Raw genomic sequence first — 20159 nt, 5'->3', positions numbered from 1 at the left:
ATGGACAGCAACGAGGCTTTCCCGAAGTGCCTTCTTATCGACAGTTTTCCATTAGCAATACAGAAGCTGGCAAGGCCAGGGGCTGCTCTGCAGCTCTGCCAGCCCCTTGCCTGCAGGCAGCACCATGCCAGGGCGCAGGAGATGAAAAGCAAACTTGTTTTAAGCACAGTATGTCTGGGGGAAGACTCAGATGGCTGTTAAACCAGTGGAGTTTTAAGTCGGTTGCTTAAATCCTGTTGCCACTGCAGCTTCACATTTGGGTTCCCTGCAGTTTGCCAGCAGCAGGAAGGAGCTGTGAGTGTTGGGTGGAGTGAGCAGGCCAGAACAGAGGTTTGTCTCAGGTGGGTGCACGCCTTCCCTCTCTGCTTCTGTGGGGGCTGAGAGGTTATCTGCTGCTCCCAAACTGTCTCAGAACTTGGCACGCAGTGACAGGCAGAGCTCTGGCACAGGCAGTCCTGGGCCACAGGCTGTCAGCAAAGCTTTAGGCCAGGAGCTTAATTCCCCTTCTGCCTGCTGGAGTGTTTTGTACACATGGGTCTCCTGCTGCTGTGAGGAGCATCTTCACCCTTGATAATGATCAAGGATGGGCTCTGGCTGTGATAAGGCAAATGAACCTTTTTGCTGCTCACCACCCTGTCACCTTGGACCCTGACCTCACCATGGAGTCAAGTGTTATTTTGCAGAAGTTACTGAAGTATTAAGAGACACAAACTGCAGAGTTTATTTATTATGCATTCCTCTGAACATTGGAGACATTTCAGATTCATACAGCTGAGAACGCAAAAGTTTGCAGATCGGCAGCGGTTACAATAATGCATTACCCACCACTCTGTACAGGTGCTGTAGGCACATGTGTAAGGGGAATTTCACTGATCAGATCAGATACAAAGCTTTAGGTTTAAAACCCCACCTAAGGTGCCCAATTCCAGGTACTGTTACTGCCCACCACAGCAAGGTTTCAATACCAAGTAGTGCTGTAGGTACAGCTATGAGCTGCAGCCAGCAGCTTGCTTGAGCTATTTGTGTTATTTAATAGTGTGGCTGCTTCTCCTCAAAGCACCCGACAGCGCTTGGTGCTCTGCCTTTGGCCATGGGAAACATTACCCAGACCCAAAGACTAGGGCTGGCTGTTCTACTTGTATTCAGCTAATGATTTCTAGTTAAAAGCAATCCTTCATTTGCTGTTGGGCTTAACAGCCCCTCCAGGCATTGGGCAGGCTGGAGTGAGCCTTGTAGAACCTTCAAGAGCTCTGGAGAAGGCCACCCCTGTCCCCCCCCATCCAACACACTCAATGTAAAGGGCCTTTACTGCTGCTCAAATGGTTGATCACAGATGTCCAAAAGAACCAGCCTTTGAGCAACCATCTCCTCTCTACAAAACCTCAGCCAACCCCACCCCGCCAGCATTCCACCTGTTTCAGGACACTCTAGACAGCATTTCTATGATTGTAAGACTACAGACAGATTTCACACACATTTGTACACAGCCTTATAAGTAGTCCCTCGTGTAAAACACTTCCCAGAGCACAGGCCATGTATACTACTTCAACAATACATTTATGGCTTCATTATAACTCAAAGATAAAACAGACTCAAAATATTGCACAGACAAACTGAGTAAATGTGAGGTTCCACGTACACACTGAGCCAGTGTGTGTGGTCACACAGCATTTGTCATCTTTGATAGAAGACAGTCTGTGGGTAAAGAGGTTTAAAATAATTCAGGTGTCATCAGCATGCAGTTAAACATGCGTGGGGGGGGAGTGAAGTACACCGCTATAAAAAGAAATCTACCTTTCTCCCTCAGCAGGAAAAGTGCAGTTCCTGATTGTTTTACATTCAGCTCAGGAAAAGAAAACTTTGGTTAAAACATAACATGTAATATGGATTTAAGATAAATATTGTATAGCCCTTATGAAAATGAAAAAACAAAAATAGGAAGCAGAGATATTTGGGAATATCTCAGCATTAGAACACAGACACAGCAAAACATTGGGCACAAACACACTCAACACACTGCAGTACACGGGCCAAAAAATGTACAGTTAAACGATGCAGAAAGGTGGTGTGATGACCGAGCCTCATTTATTTCGACAGAACCCAGGGAATCCTTCCTGGGGAGCCCAGGCTGACAGCAGGGGAATTGTCCTCCAGGCTTGCTGCAGTCCACAGCACAAAGCCTCCACACTACTGCTGAAGAGCATTCTCTGTTGTGGTAGGTGTATCCGCATCCATGTAAAACTGAGCGATTTGGTCTTTGTACTTCTGTGCCACCACTGGTCTCTTCAGCTTCATTGTTGGGCCTGAGGAGAAAATACAGCACAAGATTTTAACGGTGACAGAACCATTTTGGGACACAAACCGGTATTGGAGTGAAGCAAGCCTGGAGGACATGAACAGACGTTGACTTCTAAATTCCTCTTTGCAATTAGTAAAATCTCCCTTCCTTCCCCTGTGAATAGGAACAGCACAACCATCCTGCAACAGACAACACAGAACCAAGGGTAAGCACTGCTCAGCTCAGCTCTGCCAGACAGAAGTGGGAGCTCATCCCACCCTCCCCAAAACTCTTGACATGGAAAAGCCACAGCAAGGAAGGACCATGGGTAGTTCTGTGTATTTGGGGTCCTGGTTGTGTTGTCTGTTCAATATCCAAGGAAGGGGTGACAGGGTAACCCCAAATTCCCCACCCACCACTCACCAAGCTCTCCACCAGCAACAGAAAAATCCTTCTCCAGAAGGACCCACTTCTGGACTTTCTGAGCATTTGAGACAGCGCCCTCGTTGACTGCCAAAATTCCCTTCTGGATAGCCGCGTAGATAGCCTTGTCTTTGCTGCTGATGATTTCGGAGACTTTTGTAGCCTTGCTGCCCAGTTTTTGACAGTATTCAATAGCTTCTGGAGTGAGATCGTCTCCTGGCTCGCCAGTTGCTACATCTACGTTGCACTGCAAGCCAAGCCAGAACAGGTAACGCTGTATAGCTGAACACTTAATTCCCTTCATACAAGTGAGCTTACCGCCATGGGAAGCCGCCTTGCCTTATCTCCTTCCCCACCCCAGTGCCAACTGTCCTGTTAAGCAGCCCCTGCAATTTTCATATGCTTGACACAAACCACTGCTTCAAGTGAAAACCCGTTGAGGCAAAAGGCAGATGAAACTCCATCAGATCTCTGTCTACTTAGCAGCCATGTCAATACCAAGGAGCAAGCTGGGTACAGAGCTCAGCTCATCTTCCAAATTCCTCCTGTGCTATCCCAAGTTGATCCCTTTTTTCTGGACCATTTTTCCAGGCCACAGTTTACTTCCCTACATCCCACAGCAGCCTAATGGTCTGTTGGAAGTCAACGCATGTGGCACTTGACTAAGACAAGCACAGCACCACCACCTCCAGGGCCTGGCTCTGCGTCCCCCGCACAAGGGCGAGGAGGTTGGCAGTCAGTCTCGCTAATGAGCAAATTACCACTGTCCTGAAAACTCACCAGCCAGCAAGGTCTCTAGACAGAAGTCAGTGGCAGGCCACCACAGATGCATCACTGTGGAGTTTAAAGCCTGTGTCTTAAAAAGAAAACACTGACAGCTCGTTACTGTCCAGACTGCTCTGGGAGCTACTCAAAATGGGTAAGAAAAGCAGAAAGGTTTCTTTTTTCAGTCTCACTTTTAGGTCTTTTACTTCTGTTTGTCTCTGCCCGATGGGGTACAGAGAGAAACAGTTGCCCTGAACAACAGAAAATCAAGTGGCAACACTCATTTTTCTGTACAGTTACAACTGCTGTTTGCAAGTCAGCTACAAGTCGTACTCCACGATGCCTCCTGCCTCTAGGAGACAGTGTAAAAATGTGTAACAATTATCTTCCTCACTAGAATCAAACGCATTCAGCAACAAAGGTGGATTCCCATCCTCTTTTCCATTACCTTTAGCGTTAGAAGCATAGCAAGGAATTTTGCTTTGTCTCCAACCAACATTGCATTGCTGATGATGGGAACAGCATTTTTTACAGCATCCTCGATTGGAACGGGAGGAATGTTCTCACCTCCTGCAGTGATGATGAGCTCTGAAAAACAGTCAAATCTTGATTAATGCTTAGAGTTTTTCCCCCTTCCTTCACAGTCTGAAGTAACTTTTTAGCTCCTTTGTGTCTACCGGATCAAATAGTGAGTCTGTGTCCCAACATCCAGAGAAGGCAGCAAACCAGAAGGACTCCAGTCTGGCTGAGAGATCAGACCGAGGTCTGCATGCAAACAGCATTGCAAAAGCTGCTTTAATGCTCCGGAGATGTCTGCAGTTTGGGAACATGGGGTGTGGTGTATGAGTGCCCTAGTACCCTGCCACAGTCACCTTACGCTCTGAGGTAATGTAAGTTGGTACCCAAGTTGTTCAGAAACTGAAGTAAAAGATTTGCTGAGGCAAAGCAGAGCTTTTGAAGTTACACAGTGTGATGCAGAGCAGAGGAGAGCCTGCCCTTCTTGGCTGTCTTTTATAGATTTCTTAAAGCAGCTCCTTTGCATGACCATTTATCTCTTTTTGATGGTTGAAATCTTGCGTGAAATTGCATTTGTTTGGGGTTGGTCAAGGTGGTGTCCCAAGAACTGCCTTGCTGCAAGCCATTTTCACAACTGCATTAAGCTGTTGTTTTCTCTTAGAGATCAACTAGCAAAGCTAGCTGAAACTGGAGGGAGCTGGCAGCACGCACAGTTGGACCTGGACAGGTTCAGCACTGTAAAACAAGCTAACAAAGCATTAACTACTGCTTCTGAAATCAGAGGATTTCTTCCCTACTCTGCAAACACACAGTGGTTTCAGAGGTCATCCCTCTCCTCCCATCGCACACCATGTCACAGGCTCAGTGGCAGGACACACTGCAGCCACCTTCATATTAAAAACTTAGAGGGAAAAGTATTTATTCTTCTGTGCAAGCCACAACCACATAATTAGCAGGGTCTGAATGCATCATATCACAGTACTGCGCAACCTCAAGACAACAAAGTCAGGGGATGCGTTACCTTTAATTCTGCCAGTGATGTAGAGGAATCCATCTTTATCCTGCTTGCCAAGGTCACCTGAATGCAGCCAGCCTTCTTCATCAATTGCCTCTTTGGTTTTTTCTTCCATGTTCAAATAGCCCATGAAGATGTGCCTTCCTGAGAAGCAGATCTCCCCATTGCCTTCTCCATCTGGCTTATGAATCAGTGTCCGGCAGCCTGTGACTTCCTTTCCACAGCTTAAAGAGAACACAAACACAAACCCATGGCTTGCTGCTTTTTTTTTTTTTTAAATTCAATAGCTGAGCAGCAGAGTGAGATTATAGCAGTACCCTCTCAAGCTAAAGCACTTGAACAAAGCCAGGCAGCTTTTTATTACAACTGCTTCAGCAAGGAACTTATAAACTTAAGAGGCATCTGCTTATGTAAGGGGAACTACAGAAGAAGTTGTTATTGCAGAGATCAGTGCTCACACACCTGGTGCTTTCCACCCATTGTTCCCATACACCTGAGCTTTGAATTAGAAGATTCATGTCCTTGGCAGCAAGCTTTTACTGACAGTGGTATTCACTCTGCAGACTGAACCCACAGGGACTGAACAAGCCATTCAAAGCAACAGCAGAGCCTTAGTGCATTTATTAATTTGACAATAAAGTGAACTGTAGGCTAGAGTTACTAATTCTTCCTTCTTCCCATGAATTCTTTGCTTCCTCTTCAGTTCCTAGAGAATCCAGGCCAAGTTAAATTTAAGTAACACGGCTGTTGCCCTTGGCAGATGTCACCATCTGCAAGATGTGACCAAAGGAACTGGCTCCCTAGCGACTTTTTACTGGCAGCAAAACTCTGGGGATGAGCTGCGTCAGGCAAGATGGACATGCCAGATGCAAGAGAAACCTTAAAGCAACTCTTCCTTGCAGCCAGCAGTGCTCTACTCACAGAAAGATATTTACCTGGTAAGCTTGAATGCGTGAGGTAGAGAGATTGTGTGAGGCCCAGAGCTCTCACTCATGCCGTACAGCTCAAACAGAGGAATGTTCAGACTTAAAAAAAATTCCAGCGTCTCTCTGGTAATGGGAGCAGCCCCCGTGTAGCACTTCGTGCACCGGTCCAGCCCAATGGCCTTTCGCACTTTCTTGTACACCAAGTGCCTGGCTATGCGGAAGTTCACCGGGACTTCCAAATACCTGTAGGAAAAAAAACAGTTACAAGATCTCAGTCACCAAGTAGAACTTCTCCCCCTTCTTCCTTTCATCTTCATCCTATTTTAGTTTATTCAGTAAAAAAATTCATTATTTTCCCCGCCAGCCCTTGCTGCTCCCCCTCTGGTCCAAGCACTACATTTGGCTTTTACTGTCCATAAGTCTGGCATGTTAGATGGGATATAGCTCCTGATCTGATAGAAAAGTTCTCCTAATATTTGTAACCTCCCTTAAGCGTAGTTCATAATTACCCATTCATCCGTTTCAGGTTTGTCTGCAACCCGACTCCCTTGGCCCACGATGCCACTTTTTTTCTGAATGCTGACGATTTTGCTCCCACGGATTTCATTTTTTCTTCCATTTTTTCCCAGACACGAGGAACTCCCAGAAAAGCAGTTGGCCTCACTTCCCGCAGGGTGTCTACCAAGGTGCCCTGAGCAAAGCGGAATTTAATACAGCTTTCAAAATTGCTTCACTATAGACTTCAGGTCAGCACTGGCCACTAGCCGAGGCCTACAACTCGGCCATCAATTCCGAGGAATTGCTCATTTTCAACCGCAGTGCCACCGAGAGAAAGGCACCCCAGGAGCATTCAAATGCCACAGTGGTTTCGAGAAGACAGCAAGGGTTGATGCTTTCAGTGCCAACACTGATACCACACCAAGAGAAGAATCGTTCTCTTCTCAGGACACAGATTTAATGGTGGTGGCATTTTGCAATGTGGACAGAGCAAATGCAAAGCCGTTGCTCAACCAAGCTGTCAGGGCGGAGAACTGGTGTCAGGTGAGACACCCAGAAGCTCCTAGTTGTGAAGTGCTTGGTCAGCTTATCCTAGCTTGCAATAGAGTCAAAAGGCAAAGGTCAGAGCAGCTATACTTGCCAAACCAACAGACCCTTAAACAGGAGCAGTTGGTCACTATGCAAACAAACCGAGTTAGCACAGCTTTCAGAAAGATGAAATAAGTCAGCCATGTTTGTTTTCAAGCATGAAGCCCAGCTACAAGCAGGTGGATGGGTATAGGGTTTTTTATTATCTTACGTTTTTACCTTTAATGCATCTGGTTGAGCAAAGAAAACTTGTACACCGAATGTCACTGCCAACCAAATATCTGACATCTGTGCAGCAATATGACTGAGCGGCAGATAGCTGACCAGCAGTTCCTGCTCTTCTTTAGCATCTGTCAGCATTATGCAACGCCCTGCCGCCAATGCCGTCCACGTCAACTGTAACAAGAACCCACATCAGTATTTAGTGACAGCTCTTCCGAGGAGGCACAACACAGAGCATGCAGCTCACAAAAAAAAGTCTACAATTTCCTGTGATCTTAACATCAGGCATGTTTTTCAGCTGATCTGTGCCCTCCCTCAGCACCCACCTAAGGTCACAGTTCTTGGAATGGGCAGCTATACAAAAAGATACTTACGTTGTCATGACTGAGCATTACTCCCTTTGGCTGTCCAGTTGTCCCCGAGGTATATATTAGTGTACAGCACTGGTTAGGCTTCTGTGACTCGATGATTTCACGGAGCTGAGTATCTGGAACATCTTTGCCAAGGTCCATGAACTCACTCCACTGTATATATAAGAGAAGAGCTCAATCACTTTGTAGGCTATCATTCACATGCAAAATTAAACCCTTTGCTACACATGAAGATAAAGAAACTGTCTCCTACATCCAAACCTCTGGCATAATCTGGAAGAGGTTGTAAATATGTAGTTAGCCCCACAATGTTTTCTGACTGCCACAAGAGGCATGGCAAGAAGCAGAAAAGGAGACTGATCCACCCTGTGGAAGCTTACTAGCTCTGTAGCAACCCTGGTATTCACCAGGAGTGCTGAGCTGGAATAACTGTGGGACCTGAGGCTGCCTTGCAGAGGTCAGTATGCTAACACCCTCCCTTACAACATGGATTATCGAGGTCTGAACAACAGTAGACATCTACTGCTTCAGCGAGGCAAGCAATCCCTCACTAAAACCCACACAAGCTCACATGATGACAGTCCCGTGGAAGGTGATGGTTGCTTGCAAGCCATCAGCTAAACACAGCCAGTGTTTACAAGCCATTAAGATGCCCAGTACTTACAGAGTACAGATTTGGTCTCTTCTCTTTTAGCTCTTGCCCATACTGGATAATAGCTTTCAGATGAGGTAGTTTATGCTGAATCTGTGTTAAGAAGGGAGATTAAGAAGGAATAAATCCTGCTTGTCCCTTTTAAGCCTAAGTAACCCACCACTTAACATGCTACTGCTAGTTGCCATTTTAAGTAAAGCTAAGAGAATCTCATCTGTGCTATTGAAAAAGAATGGGGAAGCCTCACTGGAGACAGTAATCATTTGGAGTGCGATGTTGCCAGACAACCTAGGGGATGCTCAATTGTTCATTTTGGCTTCTCAGATTTTAAGCTCAAGGCTTTGCTAAGCTGTGGAACCACCATTTAACCTCTCATGAGATTTAGCATTCGTGACTACTCATCTGGCTTGAACAGGGAGCACACCAAGTAGGCTCGATGGGTTCACCTCTGCTTTCAGGTCCACCATTTCCCTCAGGTATTACCCTCCCACATCTGTCAATAGGATGCTGTAGCCCCCAGCCATTTAAAAAGTGTATTTACTTCTAAGATTTTCTGCAGCTGTTTATGGTTTTCCACAACCAGAACATTAGCACTACAGTTCTCTGCTACATAATGACAGGCCTCAGGAGAGTTTGTAGTGTAGATACCAGCAGCCACTCCACTACAAAAGAAAAGGAAAAGAAACAAAACAGAAAAGCAAAACACATAATTAGAGGATAAGCAGAGTTGCTGGCAAAATTCAGACCATTTAAAACTTTAACAGAGGAAAAACTTTAGGAAGAATATCCCATAAAACAACAACAAAAAGTGGAGGGCTTAATTCCAAGAGCAAAGGCTCTCTTCTGGGGCATGGGAAATGTCAGAATGGTGTAAGGGACCAAAATGTCTCAGGTGGAAGAAGGGTATCAAAATCCAGTGCTGTGATTCTCTGACATTTCCCATCATATTTTTAATCACAGTGTAAGTAAGCATGCTTTTGGATTAACCTACTGTTCATCTTATTCTGAGAAGCACCTGGCTAAAAAAAAAAATTAATTTGTCTCATTAATTCATAATGAAATAAAGAGAGAGTTTAGGTTCTAGCTATCTTCATTAAACTCAGATATAAGCTGTTGGTTTTGTTCTGGTTTTTTGTTTGGTTTGTTGTGGGTTTTTAATCAAAAACTGCTTCTCACATGAATACTGAAATTACTATCTGAATGCTAAAGCAAAATGCATGTCAAGGGACAACACTCATTCTTACCCTGCAAGGATAGCTCCAATGTCAGCAATAAACCACTCTGCAGAATTAAATCCCAAGATACACACTCCATGGAAACGCTCTAGTCCCAGCTGTAAACAAGAGATGAGATTACAGCAATCTTGTTTTCCCTTTGACGAATGCTTAGAGTTAATTTACAGATCTCTGCTGCGAGCACAATGTCAAGAGAAAAATTCATGCTATTATATACGATAATTCACATTGAAAAACTTCCCAAGACCTAATATGGAACCAGTTAAGTTTCAGATCAGACACTGTCCCACTTTATCAGTAGGTGGGGAAAAAAACAGGATTTGCTTAGGTCTGCACTCAGTATCACTAGCTCACTGATCCTAACGGTACTATAAAACTGCAACCCAGGTAGTCATCAGTTCCCTTTGGGCTGGCAATGAGAAGGTGAGAGGTCAAGTCAGACAACATCTACTGAAACATTTAGTCATTTAGTACAGGTTAGATATGTCAGACATCAATAATGACACAAGCAACAAGCTCCAATGACAGTCAGAGACACTTTGCTATGAAATTCCAGCTGTTGAAGTCCCAGTCTTTAAATCTCCTTCAGCCATTCTCTGGTTTTGTCCCAGAGTGGAAGTATGTAGACTGGAAGATCCCACCATAGGAGTAAAACCAGAGTGGCATTAACTTCAAGAAATAAGACTTCATAATGATAACGGTAAGTACATGTAATGTTGGTTTCTCTCTCTGAGTGTCTTAACTCCTAACAGTACAGGCAAAAAGCTCAGCCAGTTTGGACATTTGAGTCTGATTCATAAGCATCCCTTCAAGTTTTTTCTTAGAAAGATTAAAATTGACACACCTCATGAGGGGTGTTGTACAGGTTTGACATATACCTCAAACATCTCTCTTTAAATGTTTCCTTATGCACTTTTTGTTAGTTGAATGTGGAAGCAACTTGCAAGAAATTCAAACAAAAACACTGTGGTAACTACCAAGCTGTTCATGGCTTGTTCAGGTATTTCCCTGTCACTTTAAGACTCACTCAGAGAATTTGCAGGTTTAAGATATAGTTGACCACAGCTGTTTCACCAGTTAAATTGAATATGAAGGAGGAGCAGAATTAATCAAAAGCTTACCTTCAGAAAGCTTTTTGCTGCTTTCCAGCACTCATCATAGTACATCTTAAATGTTAGTTTTATCCACTGGCCACCCTTTTTGGATGCAAGGGCATAATAATCACCATATTTACTAGCAGCTTCCTGCAGTAGCTCATGAACGGTCTTTGGTGGCTCACTGCCTATGCCCTGTTCATCCATCCTCAGTCTGACCTCTCCATCTCGTCGTGTTGTCCACACACTGGAGGCAGGAGGTGAAGGGGCTGGTTTGAAAGAAAAGTGTTCAGCATCTTACATTTAGAAATTGCTTGCTGCCGTAGCAGAAATACAAATACAAGTATCAAACATATGAAACCGAATGCTAATATACCCCCTCCCACGCCCCTTTTTTGACCTTTTATTCTTGGCAAGTTTGCCATATGACTCCCAGTATTTTAGACCAGGACTAACAGATAAAGCCTCTAAAGCACTTTCAAAATTTCGTTAAACATTTCCCAGTTACATCCCCCTCTAACCTGCATGGCTGCCCTAAAGCACTTGTACTGGTAAGGTGGCAGCTTCCTGCAACAATCATATACACTGTACTTTTTTTCTTTTTTTTCTCCTCTTTTTTTTTTTTTTTTTTTTAAGGAGGACCGAAAGTAGTACATTATTACCTGGTAGACAAGCATTAGGCAGTGACACTCCCTATCTTACTCCTCAAAGCACATGCGTGCTTTAAAGTAAAAGTTCAAGAGGCTTCTGGACAGACCATCGTGCAATTTGAGTTTCTTCTTCCATTGTTATGGTTTGATAAATCCCTCTCTCATTTCAATAATAATTTTATGCACACCACAGTAACTAAAAATTCCTTCTACTTACCTTTGCAACCAAGCGTGTCTACCCGACATCCCTCCGCCTTAGTATCTTCAACTGTCTCAATGCTGTGGGCCTCAACAGCTCTGCAAGGCAAAAGCAATTAGCGCTGGATAAGCTTTAGCACACTGGCTGAAGAACACCTTAGGCGTGCTTGCTCCATCACTTAATTATATTAGTCCTTGGGTGTCAAAAAAGGATTAGTGGTTCCTGATGTTCTGCAGATGACTTTATTAATTTTACTAGCCTGCATGGCTATGGCAACGAAAGAGGTCCCTCTCAGAGAGCGTGCAAGCTTTGCCTGCACTGCTTTTAAACACATGTATGTTGTCCTAATTGTAGCTATCATTTCAGATAAGCTGCAGAAGAATCCATAAACGCGTCATCCAGAAAACAGTGATAATTTAATACCAGAGGTCTGCTCTAGGTGCCTGAAACAAAGCATATACAGCAGTGAGGGGGAGGGGGGCAGGAAGGGGCACATGGATCTGGTGCTTATCTCCTGTCTGCAATATGCGAGTTTAACGAAGCCTCTCTCCTAAGCAGTACAGCAATTCCCCTGGCCCATCACCCTGTGGGGAAACCCACAGAGATTTCCTGCAGAAGGCCAGGCCAGTTGAAGAGCAGGAAATTGATTTAGCAGGAAATCTTGTTCTTAGGTATTCCTAATAAAGTTAGTGCATCGGGCTCCCACCAGATGTTTGTGAAGGAATGGAAACAGGCACATCCCCTGTCTACTTCAGCCGTGCTCCTCACCAGGAACTTGTCCTGCGGTGCCAGCTGAAAAGTTGTCCCTTTTACTTTCAGCTTTGCACTATCTGGTGAAACACCACCTGCCCACAGTCGTAGAACAGTGTTCTTCCTCCGTCCCTTTCCAAGATGGACTTTCTCACAGCTGTAAGTGATGAGGATAAGGAATAATGAAGTCGCATGTCCCACTTCAGACCACGAGTCAGAAGCCAGACCCTGTGAGGTCTGGTATTCGAGTTCCTGTGCTCTGCTCCCTAGAAGGACATCCCACCCTCCAAGCTACAGGCAGATGATGCTTGTTCCCCTACCCTGGGCAATACCCCACTTGGACCATCGGTGTAGCGCTAAGGTCCAAGTTTTAGTTGACCCAAGAGTATATTCCAGAGAACCAAAATTTCCATCTTGCCTTGCCAAACAGCCTTGCTGGGGCCCTTCGCTCCAGGCCATCACGAAGGTGTTTGTTTCTTCATGCCAGTGCTAGGTGTTCACTCTTCCCCATTGCAATGTTTGGTGCAAGGTTTCTCCCCAGCACAGATTCCTGGGTCTTCTAGAAGGGGTGCAGACCACTGACATCACAACACCCCCAACCCGAAGTCCCGACATCTCGGCCTGTCACGATCGTAACACACCTGCACACAGGCAGGGGCTCCTCTGGTCCCATGCGAACTCCTCAGCCTAATCCAGGCAGGGTTCCCACCAAGCCCCACATTTTCTTCCCTTTCTACTAGACCAAAGAGAAGATAACTCAGCACAAGGCACTGTGTGAATTTCAATGTAAGGGGTAAATTGCTTCCCTCTGTTTTATGTTTTCTCTTAATTTCTAGGGGATAGTCAACTACTACTGCTTTGGGCACACGATAAGGTTTAAAGCATAGAGAAGATTTGACATGGCTACTCCCATGTACCGTCCAAAAGCAGAACTGCTTCCCCTAACTAATCTGCAAGCCAGAAACCAGAGGGAAGTAAACAGGTTTTTTTCTTTATTTCCCCCAAAGCAATTACGAGATGTTCCCTACTACGCATTTCCTCCTCATTATTGAGAGCATTTTTCAGCACAAATTAATCCTCAGTTGCAATAGTTCTGCACCATTTCTCCACCAGCTTTTACAATCAAAGTATGCAAATGACTCAGTAATATGGGCAAAAAAGCCCCAGCTATTTCCCTTACAGTCAATCAAGTCATCTTTTTCTCCCCCTTACTACATGTAATTCAAATGCAGCCTGAAAAAATTTCAGTAAAGAGGTTTTTGTCAGCTATATCCCATTACACTGTGGTGAGATATAGACCCTTAAACACTAATCTGCTCTTTAGTAAGAGTCTGCTTAGATTTACAGAGAGACTAGTTTGATGAAAATCAGCATAGGTACTGCACAGAAGCTATCCCCTACAGAGGCACACCTCTGTTTACAACACCACTTCACAATGTAGTACTTGCTAGGTATTCTAAGTATTTGATCAGTGCCCTCCCAATTACATAGAATTAACAATTATGCGAGGTTCCTTTGTAAGATATGATCTTTCTGACTACACAGAATATTCTACCATTCCTGTGCTTTAAGTTTATATTAAATGCACACTACTTCAAGCTCCATACTCTGTGTGATAGCTATGTACAGCAAATTTAATTCTGTTCCCAAAAAATCTTAATTAATCGAAGTAAACATGATAGAATACAAACTATATCCTATGTATACAAGTCACCAGAGAGAAAATAAAATCTTAAATTAGACAAACCTAGCTGAAGAGTTGAGCAGTACATCATCCAGTGACACCTCACAGTTCCCTTGAGGATCTGAATTAAAATAAGCCGTGGGGACGGGTTCCGCAAGTGCCATACGTGCATCTGACTCACACAGCATTGTCCCTGTAAAAACAGGTTTAAAAAAATTAAAATACAATCAAATGCTACAGTAAAATCAGCTTCCATTGAGGTAGCTATCTGACTAAGGCAATCCCAAAACAGGCACAACTTGAGACTAATGTATTTGCATGAAATACGGTAAATTTTAACAGCAGACGCGGCTCACGCCACATCACGCTCGGTTCATTCCAAAAACCTGATCAGTGGCAGATGCTACATCCATTCCCACGTCCGAATACAAGTGTGACAATTACAGCTTTGAAAGAGCACCGCGAGCCTAACAATTTAAATTTTACACTCCCTTTGCCCCAAACGTTCCCATTCGGCTCTCAGACACCCCCCCTCAAACCAACCACCGCAGGACTCCGGGTCCAGCCTTACAACGCATCGCCTTTGTGCAGCCTCTCCTCCCACAGCCGCTCCGGACCAGCGCTGACGATGATGTGTAATATCCTTTATTTTTAAACTAGCGCCCAGGAGGCAGATCTGGAGCATCTTATGTCATGTGCTGCCTGCCTCGCAATTGGAAGCGGCTCGTCACCCCACACCGCCGCCTCTTAAGGAAGCTCTGGCCCCATGCCTGCCCATCAGATCTGGGCACACAGGGGGCTTTGGGGTCCCTCTTGGGGGGACACAGCTCTGGGACACCCCAGAGATTTAACCTGCTTTCATAAAAATCAGTGCTTTTGCAGCTGTTGCATGTTCAGCAGCTCCTACGCTGCTCTCAGTACTTTTGTCGTTAGGGGATGTCGTCACCCGAACGAAATGTTTTCTAACACTGAAAGCAACGTTGATTTTATTTAAGGTTTACATTTGTCAAAAGCCTTTGATGCTTATGACTTGACAGGCTGAGCTTTAATTGTTTCAAGGGATTTCTAACCAACTGGAGATGAATCTCATTAACCTTGGTCTTTTTAAAAAAGTGGATTTTAGCATGCTATTTTGTACCTGCATTAGACAGAGGCAATTTAAAGCAGGCAATGTGAAGAGCATGTTTGTCTCAATGATGACAGACAGGAGCAACAGGAAAGAGCCCTTTTATCCAACGAATCCGACACAGCCAAGCTGCAGCCTTCTGCCTTTGGCGGGTGGGGAAAGCCACGACTCACAGCAGGCAGACCTGCCTCCAGCCCAGAAAACCACATCCCAAAGCACATCCCCCCCCCTTCCACTTACTCATCTACGCAAGGACACGTCGCCATTCACGCCACGCGCTGCTACAGGCTACAATTCACAACACAAAAAATAGTTGAATTCACAAGCAGCTGAGAAAGGGATGTCTCAAAAAATCCCATCTCTGAAGCTCCGAGATAACTGGCAGACATCACCCAACACCCCATTCTAGGCTAAAACACCAGAGCGGTTTATTCTGGGTTGTTGTTTTTTTTTTTTTTAATAGGACAGCTGTGAGAAAAGGGGCATTATCTCTACAGAGCGGCCCAGTGCTAGGAGCAGCCACCCAGACCTGTGAAACCTGGGTTGTAATTCCCTCCCCAGCCTGGGGAAACTCAAACCCACATGCAGAAGAGCATGCCAGTTACCAGCCTGAGCTGTGCTTGCTGGAGGTGTCACCACTGCCTCTCTTGCTCAAGCAGAGTCCCAGGCACGAGGTGAGGACGAAGCTGTCATCAGGTCTGACCCCCTTTCGCAATACTGCACCCACATTCCTTCCCAGTGCCCCACAACAAGGAGTTTAAGGCCCCCCATGTCCCTGAAGGAACCTTTTCTCTCTGCACTAATTATAGTTTCTCTTGCCACCTGCTCTTTAACACAGCAAGAAAGTTTCAAGGGAAAGGGTGGGAGGTGTCCTCACGCCAGCTATCTCACAGCTCAGCCCAGCCAGCTCTTGGGTGGCGGAGGTTGGTTGGAAACACGTTGGGCAAAGAAAGGCAGAAGTCTCATCTCCCAGACAGGCTGGTAGGCTGCAGGTTTCTGCATCATCCCCAGCCGCTCAAGAGGAAAAAGCGTTTTGGAGACCGTAACTGCATTCCACCCTCGCTGCGCTGTGCATGTGCTCTTCACCAAGACCCCCTGTACGGGGCACAACCCCGACAGCAGGGTCTCCTGCTGATGGGTGTTTGGCTCCCAAGTGTGGGCACAGCAGGTATGGCACAAAGACCGAGGACACGAGGCTGCACAACTTGAAAGTCCAGGGAGAGACAGCAGGACGTCACTGTCACCACCACATCCAGCAGGATGGGTTCTTCATGGAGAATCTAGGTGTTAATGCCACATGGCCCTCAACACCAAGAGGGCAGCAGCACCTCGCTGCACAAGCAGCGGCAGAACTTCTGGAGTGCCCACATACACCTGCACCATGAAACAGAAAGCTGAAGTGCAACCTGCTTGTGCAAATTTAAATTTCCTTGTGAACGCAGGCTACAGGAATCCCAAGTCAGTCGTGCATTTTATATAACAAATTTATAGAAACAAAAATTTGCCAATATATCGACTCTCACTAACTCTGCTAAGTACTGCAGCTAGCCCCTTCCTTCTCTGGTGCTCAGTTACCAACACAGTTATGCTACACAAGCCACTGGAAAACATGGACATGCTTACGAGAGCCATGCTCAACGCTCACGGTAGCTCATTGGGGGTGAATGGGATCACGAATGATCCTCTCCTGCCCCATGCTGTTTCCAGAGGAGTTAACACACTGTGACGCACCACAGATGTTCAGGAACATGAAGAACACACCCCCAAAACAAAAACCTGCTGAAAGAAACCTCCCTTTTAATTAAGCCTGTGTGACAACCTAAGCCATTTAAATACAAAGCTGCTTCTGCTTTGAGGGAGCGCTTTGTCCTAGAAGAACTAGAAGTTGGTGAACGATTCCACTGAAACTGCTGCAGAGCTTCACTGACAAAACAAAGTAAAAGTTCTGACTATATGCAAACTTATGACAGTCAATGAGACAGGAGTGAAGGTTTCATTTATAATAAGCTCTGAACATGCCTTTACTTAAAACACACATAGAGTTTCAAAAACATCACTTCAAATTCAAATTACTGCATATGTTCATCAGCCGTCTTGACATTTTCCAGCACAGCCCACTTTGCTTCCTGTGGCTGATTGCTTTTCTTTTTACTGGTAAAGACATCATGTGTGATCCGGTCCAATTTTTGCTGCACAGATCAGCTTTAGGAGATTGCCACATTCTCCCACTGCCTTTCCACATTTCCACCAAAACTGAAACTTGGCCTTTTTGTTCTTTATATATTTATTAAGTGAGGAAACAGAAGCCAAGCAACCCCCTCTTCCTCTTTTAAATAAATTCCATTTTTAAAAGAGCAGTGATAAAAACTTCCTAAGCACTAGAAGTCTTCTTCTGGGCAGTACCACAGGTCGGCATACAGCTGTGCTGGGAAATTATTTGATGCCCTCCTGATGCAGGAGTGGAGAGAACACGAGATAAAATAACCCCAACCTCTATAAGGATGATACCACGCCAAAGATCTTGAACGAACGACACGACTGCAGGCAGACATTTGACTTCACCACAGCCCCTTCAGAGCTGAGCTCGGGCTGAACAAAGCTGCCCACAGAACATCACTTTGTCAGCCAGACCCAGGGCTTGCCCATCCTGAGAAGGGCACCGGCGTGCGCTGACACTGAGGGCTGGAGGCATCGGCCACCGCCGAAGTTGTTATTCTAAATTTGATGCAGAAGGCTTCTCCAGGACACCGGGATATTTTAGGTGAAATCCCCAGCAATGTGACTCACCAGGAGACTGTTAAGTTCCTCTTTCCTAAACCGCTCTTCGCTTTACTACACCATCTGCACCCATTTGCCCGCGGGTGGGAAATCCCCTCAGGCAGAGTAAGACAGCACAGGGATACATTTTCAGAGACACATCACCCCTGTTCCTGCCAGCTTCCACACCGCCCAAGATTGCATCTCCACCTGAAGTCCAGCCCGCCTCGGAGCCGGCGACGCAGTCGGGACCGGAGCATCCCAGCACGCTCAGGTCACCTCACGTTAATTCACCGTCCGTACTGGGACAGCACTGGTGACCGCTGCCCACGGGGAAGGGACGGGCCTTCTCCTCAGCCTCAGCCCACAGCGCTGCCCCCCTGACCGGAGGGGTCGGCCCCAAACGGACCGTGGGTTTATTTAACCAAAAACTCAGAAGTATTTTGGCTCTGTCGGCTGGGCCACCCCACTCGTGAAAGGGGCATCGAGAGAAGTTAGCTCGGCAGTTGCCAGAAAGATCAATTTTGCAGTGAAAGAGTGACACACATCCACACCACACACACCCCCCCCGAGACGGGTGGGGTCAGGCGCGGGTTCAACACCCACCCCAGCCCCACGGCCGCGCAGTCTCCCACTCGGGACACCCAGAGGTCCACAGGGACATCGCGTGGGCCCGGCCAGACCGGAGACCGCTGACCCGCGACCCCCCAGGGCCGGGAGGGGGGAGAAGGGGACGGGACACGGGCCTGTCACGACACGCGTGGGCGCTAGCGGGTTTCCTGAACCGAAACCGCCCCTCGCCACGCGCAACCGACCGCGAGCGGAAGCCGGGACCACCCGCGTGGGACGACACCGCCCCCCCCCCCCCTCCGCGCACGCGCCGTTACCTCAGGAACGCGGACGACCCCCCACCCGGCGCGACGGCGGCTACCGCGCGCCGCCACGCGGGGCCCTTTAGAGCGCTCGGGGGCGGCGCCACCGCCCTGATAGGGCGGGTCTCTTCCCTCCGCCCCGCCCCCGCCCCGCTCGAAAGACCCGCGCGGCCGCGCCATTGGGCGAGGCGCCTGTCGGAAGGCGGCGAGGCCCCGCCTCCCCGCTCCCCCTCCCCCCCCTTCCTGCTCCCGCTTCCCGCCTCCGCGGCGGAGGTCACCCGCGGTCGTTCCCTCCGCCGGCCGGCCGGGCCGCAGCTGAGCGTCGCCCGCCGGCCCCGGGCCGAGCACCGCGGCCCTTCCGAGCGCAAGTCAGCTCCCCCAGGCTTGAAGGCAGGACGGGCCGAGCCAGCGCAGCGGTGGGAGAGGCGTGAAGTCGCCCCCGTCACCCCGAAACCGGGGAGCGCGGCTGCACCTCAGAAATCGGTACTCGGCCGCAAACGTGAGGTGTTTGTGTGGGCAGCAGGCTGCTGGGCGGCCTGCTCTGCCCAGCGAGGAGAAATAAAAGCGAGAGGAAGAGAAACGGTGGGGCGATGGCTGCTCGCTGCGGCGGACGAGGGGGATGGGCCTCTCCCCCCCAAAAAAACCCCCAAAACCAGCCCCATGCTGTTGTTTCCTGATCAGCATAAGTGAAGGAAACGGGCTGCATCTGTGTGGAACAGTGTTATGGGCACAAGCATTGTCGGGTGGTTCTGGCTGTGGCGGCAGTGGGCACACCGTTACCGGACCTGGGGCAGAACCTGTGGTCTGGTACCGGCTCCACCATCTCCTGCCCTCCCTGGGTCTTGCTGATTGAAACTAAAGTCCAGTGGCACATTTTTTACATTTTTTTTTTTTAAGGTTATGGTCAGGTAGATCATCTAACTGTCCTCAGTTGCCTCTAGCTGATAAAGTTGCACAAAAGCCAGAATTTTGTTTATCCTGTTAGCTAAACAGCTATATCTGTCAAATGAATTACTGCTGCTATTTTGCTTGTGCAGACCAAGAATTCCTAAACATTGGGTTTTTTCCTGTGAACTCTTCTCTCCCTCCCTCCACCACCCAGACATATTCCCCACTCACATGGGGTGGGGAGGGTATGGTTCATGCCATTTACTTGATGAGCAAACCTAAGGAATATGTCATGAGAGAAGCTCCTGCCAGAAGGTCAGGGCCGCAGCTGGAGCAGCAGCAGGTCCAGAGGACAGAACAGCACCGAGGATATTGCAGCTGCAAAACAGCAGCAGCACAGTGAGACAGTGACTGCCAAGTCAGCCCCAGGAGCCCTGCACCGTGCCGTCTGCAGGTCCAGGCACCCAGGAGTGCTTGCTTTGTTGCCTGTTTGCCATCTCTTGCAGTCTGAGCCTTTCCTTGCAGCTCCACTATATTGCCCTCTCTCCCCCAGTTATCTCATCTCCTCCTCTCTGCAGCCTGTCCAAATCCTTTGCGTGGCCCCGTTTTGATTCAGATGGCAAATCTATTCTGAAGACTAAGGATACAAA

At 47.2% G+C, this 20159-nt stretch overlaps 1 protein-coding gene across 3 annotated transcripts; it reads right to left on the bottom strand.

Annotated features, from left to right (window-relative positions):
- Positions 1-697: 697 nt before the first annotated feature.
- Positions 698-18722, bottom strand: ACSBG2 (acyl-CoA synthetase bubblegum family member 2). 3 transcript variants are annotated; one of them, XM_052801574.1, is made up of 15 exons: positions 18637-18722; positions 13930-14059; positions 11451-11530; positions 10611-10852; positions 9499-9587; positions 8796-8916; positions 8267-8347; positions 7606-7755; positions 7229-7405; positions 6433-6614; positions 5933-6166; positions 5004-5221; positions 3915-4054; positions 2702-2948; positions 698-2303 (listed from the first exon to the last, which is right to left on the bottom strand). In XM_052801574.1, the coding sequence occupies exons 2-15, from the start codon at positions 14052-14054 to the stop codon at positions 2188-2190; spliced, it is 2202 nt and encodes a 733-aa protein (XP_052657534.1). In that variant the 5' UTR covers positions 14055-14059; positions 18637-18722; the 3' UTR covers positions 698-2187. The 3 variants fall into 3 exon arrangements, with proteins under 3 accessions (XP_052657534.1, XP_052657533.1, XP_052657532.1); XM_052801573.1 differs by lacking the exon at positions 18637-18722 and adding an exon at positions 14438-14569; XM_052801572.1 differs by lacking the exon at positions 18637-18722 and adding an exon at positions 14410-14503.
- Between the last annotated feature and the right edge of the window lie 1437 nt (positions 18723-20159).

Source organism: Harpia harpyja, chromosome 11, assembly GCF_026419915.1.
Source record: "Harpia harpyja isolate bHarHar1 chromosome 11, bHarHar1 primary haplotype, whole genome shotgun sequence".
NCBI classification, from domain to species: domain Eukaryota; kingdom Metazoa; phylum Chordata; class Aves; order Accipitriformes; family Accipitridae; genus Harpia; species Harpia harpyja.
The sequence above is the reverse complement of the archived record's forward strand: the minus strand, read 5'-3'. Positions and strand labels throughout refer to the sequence as shown.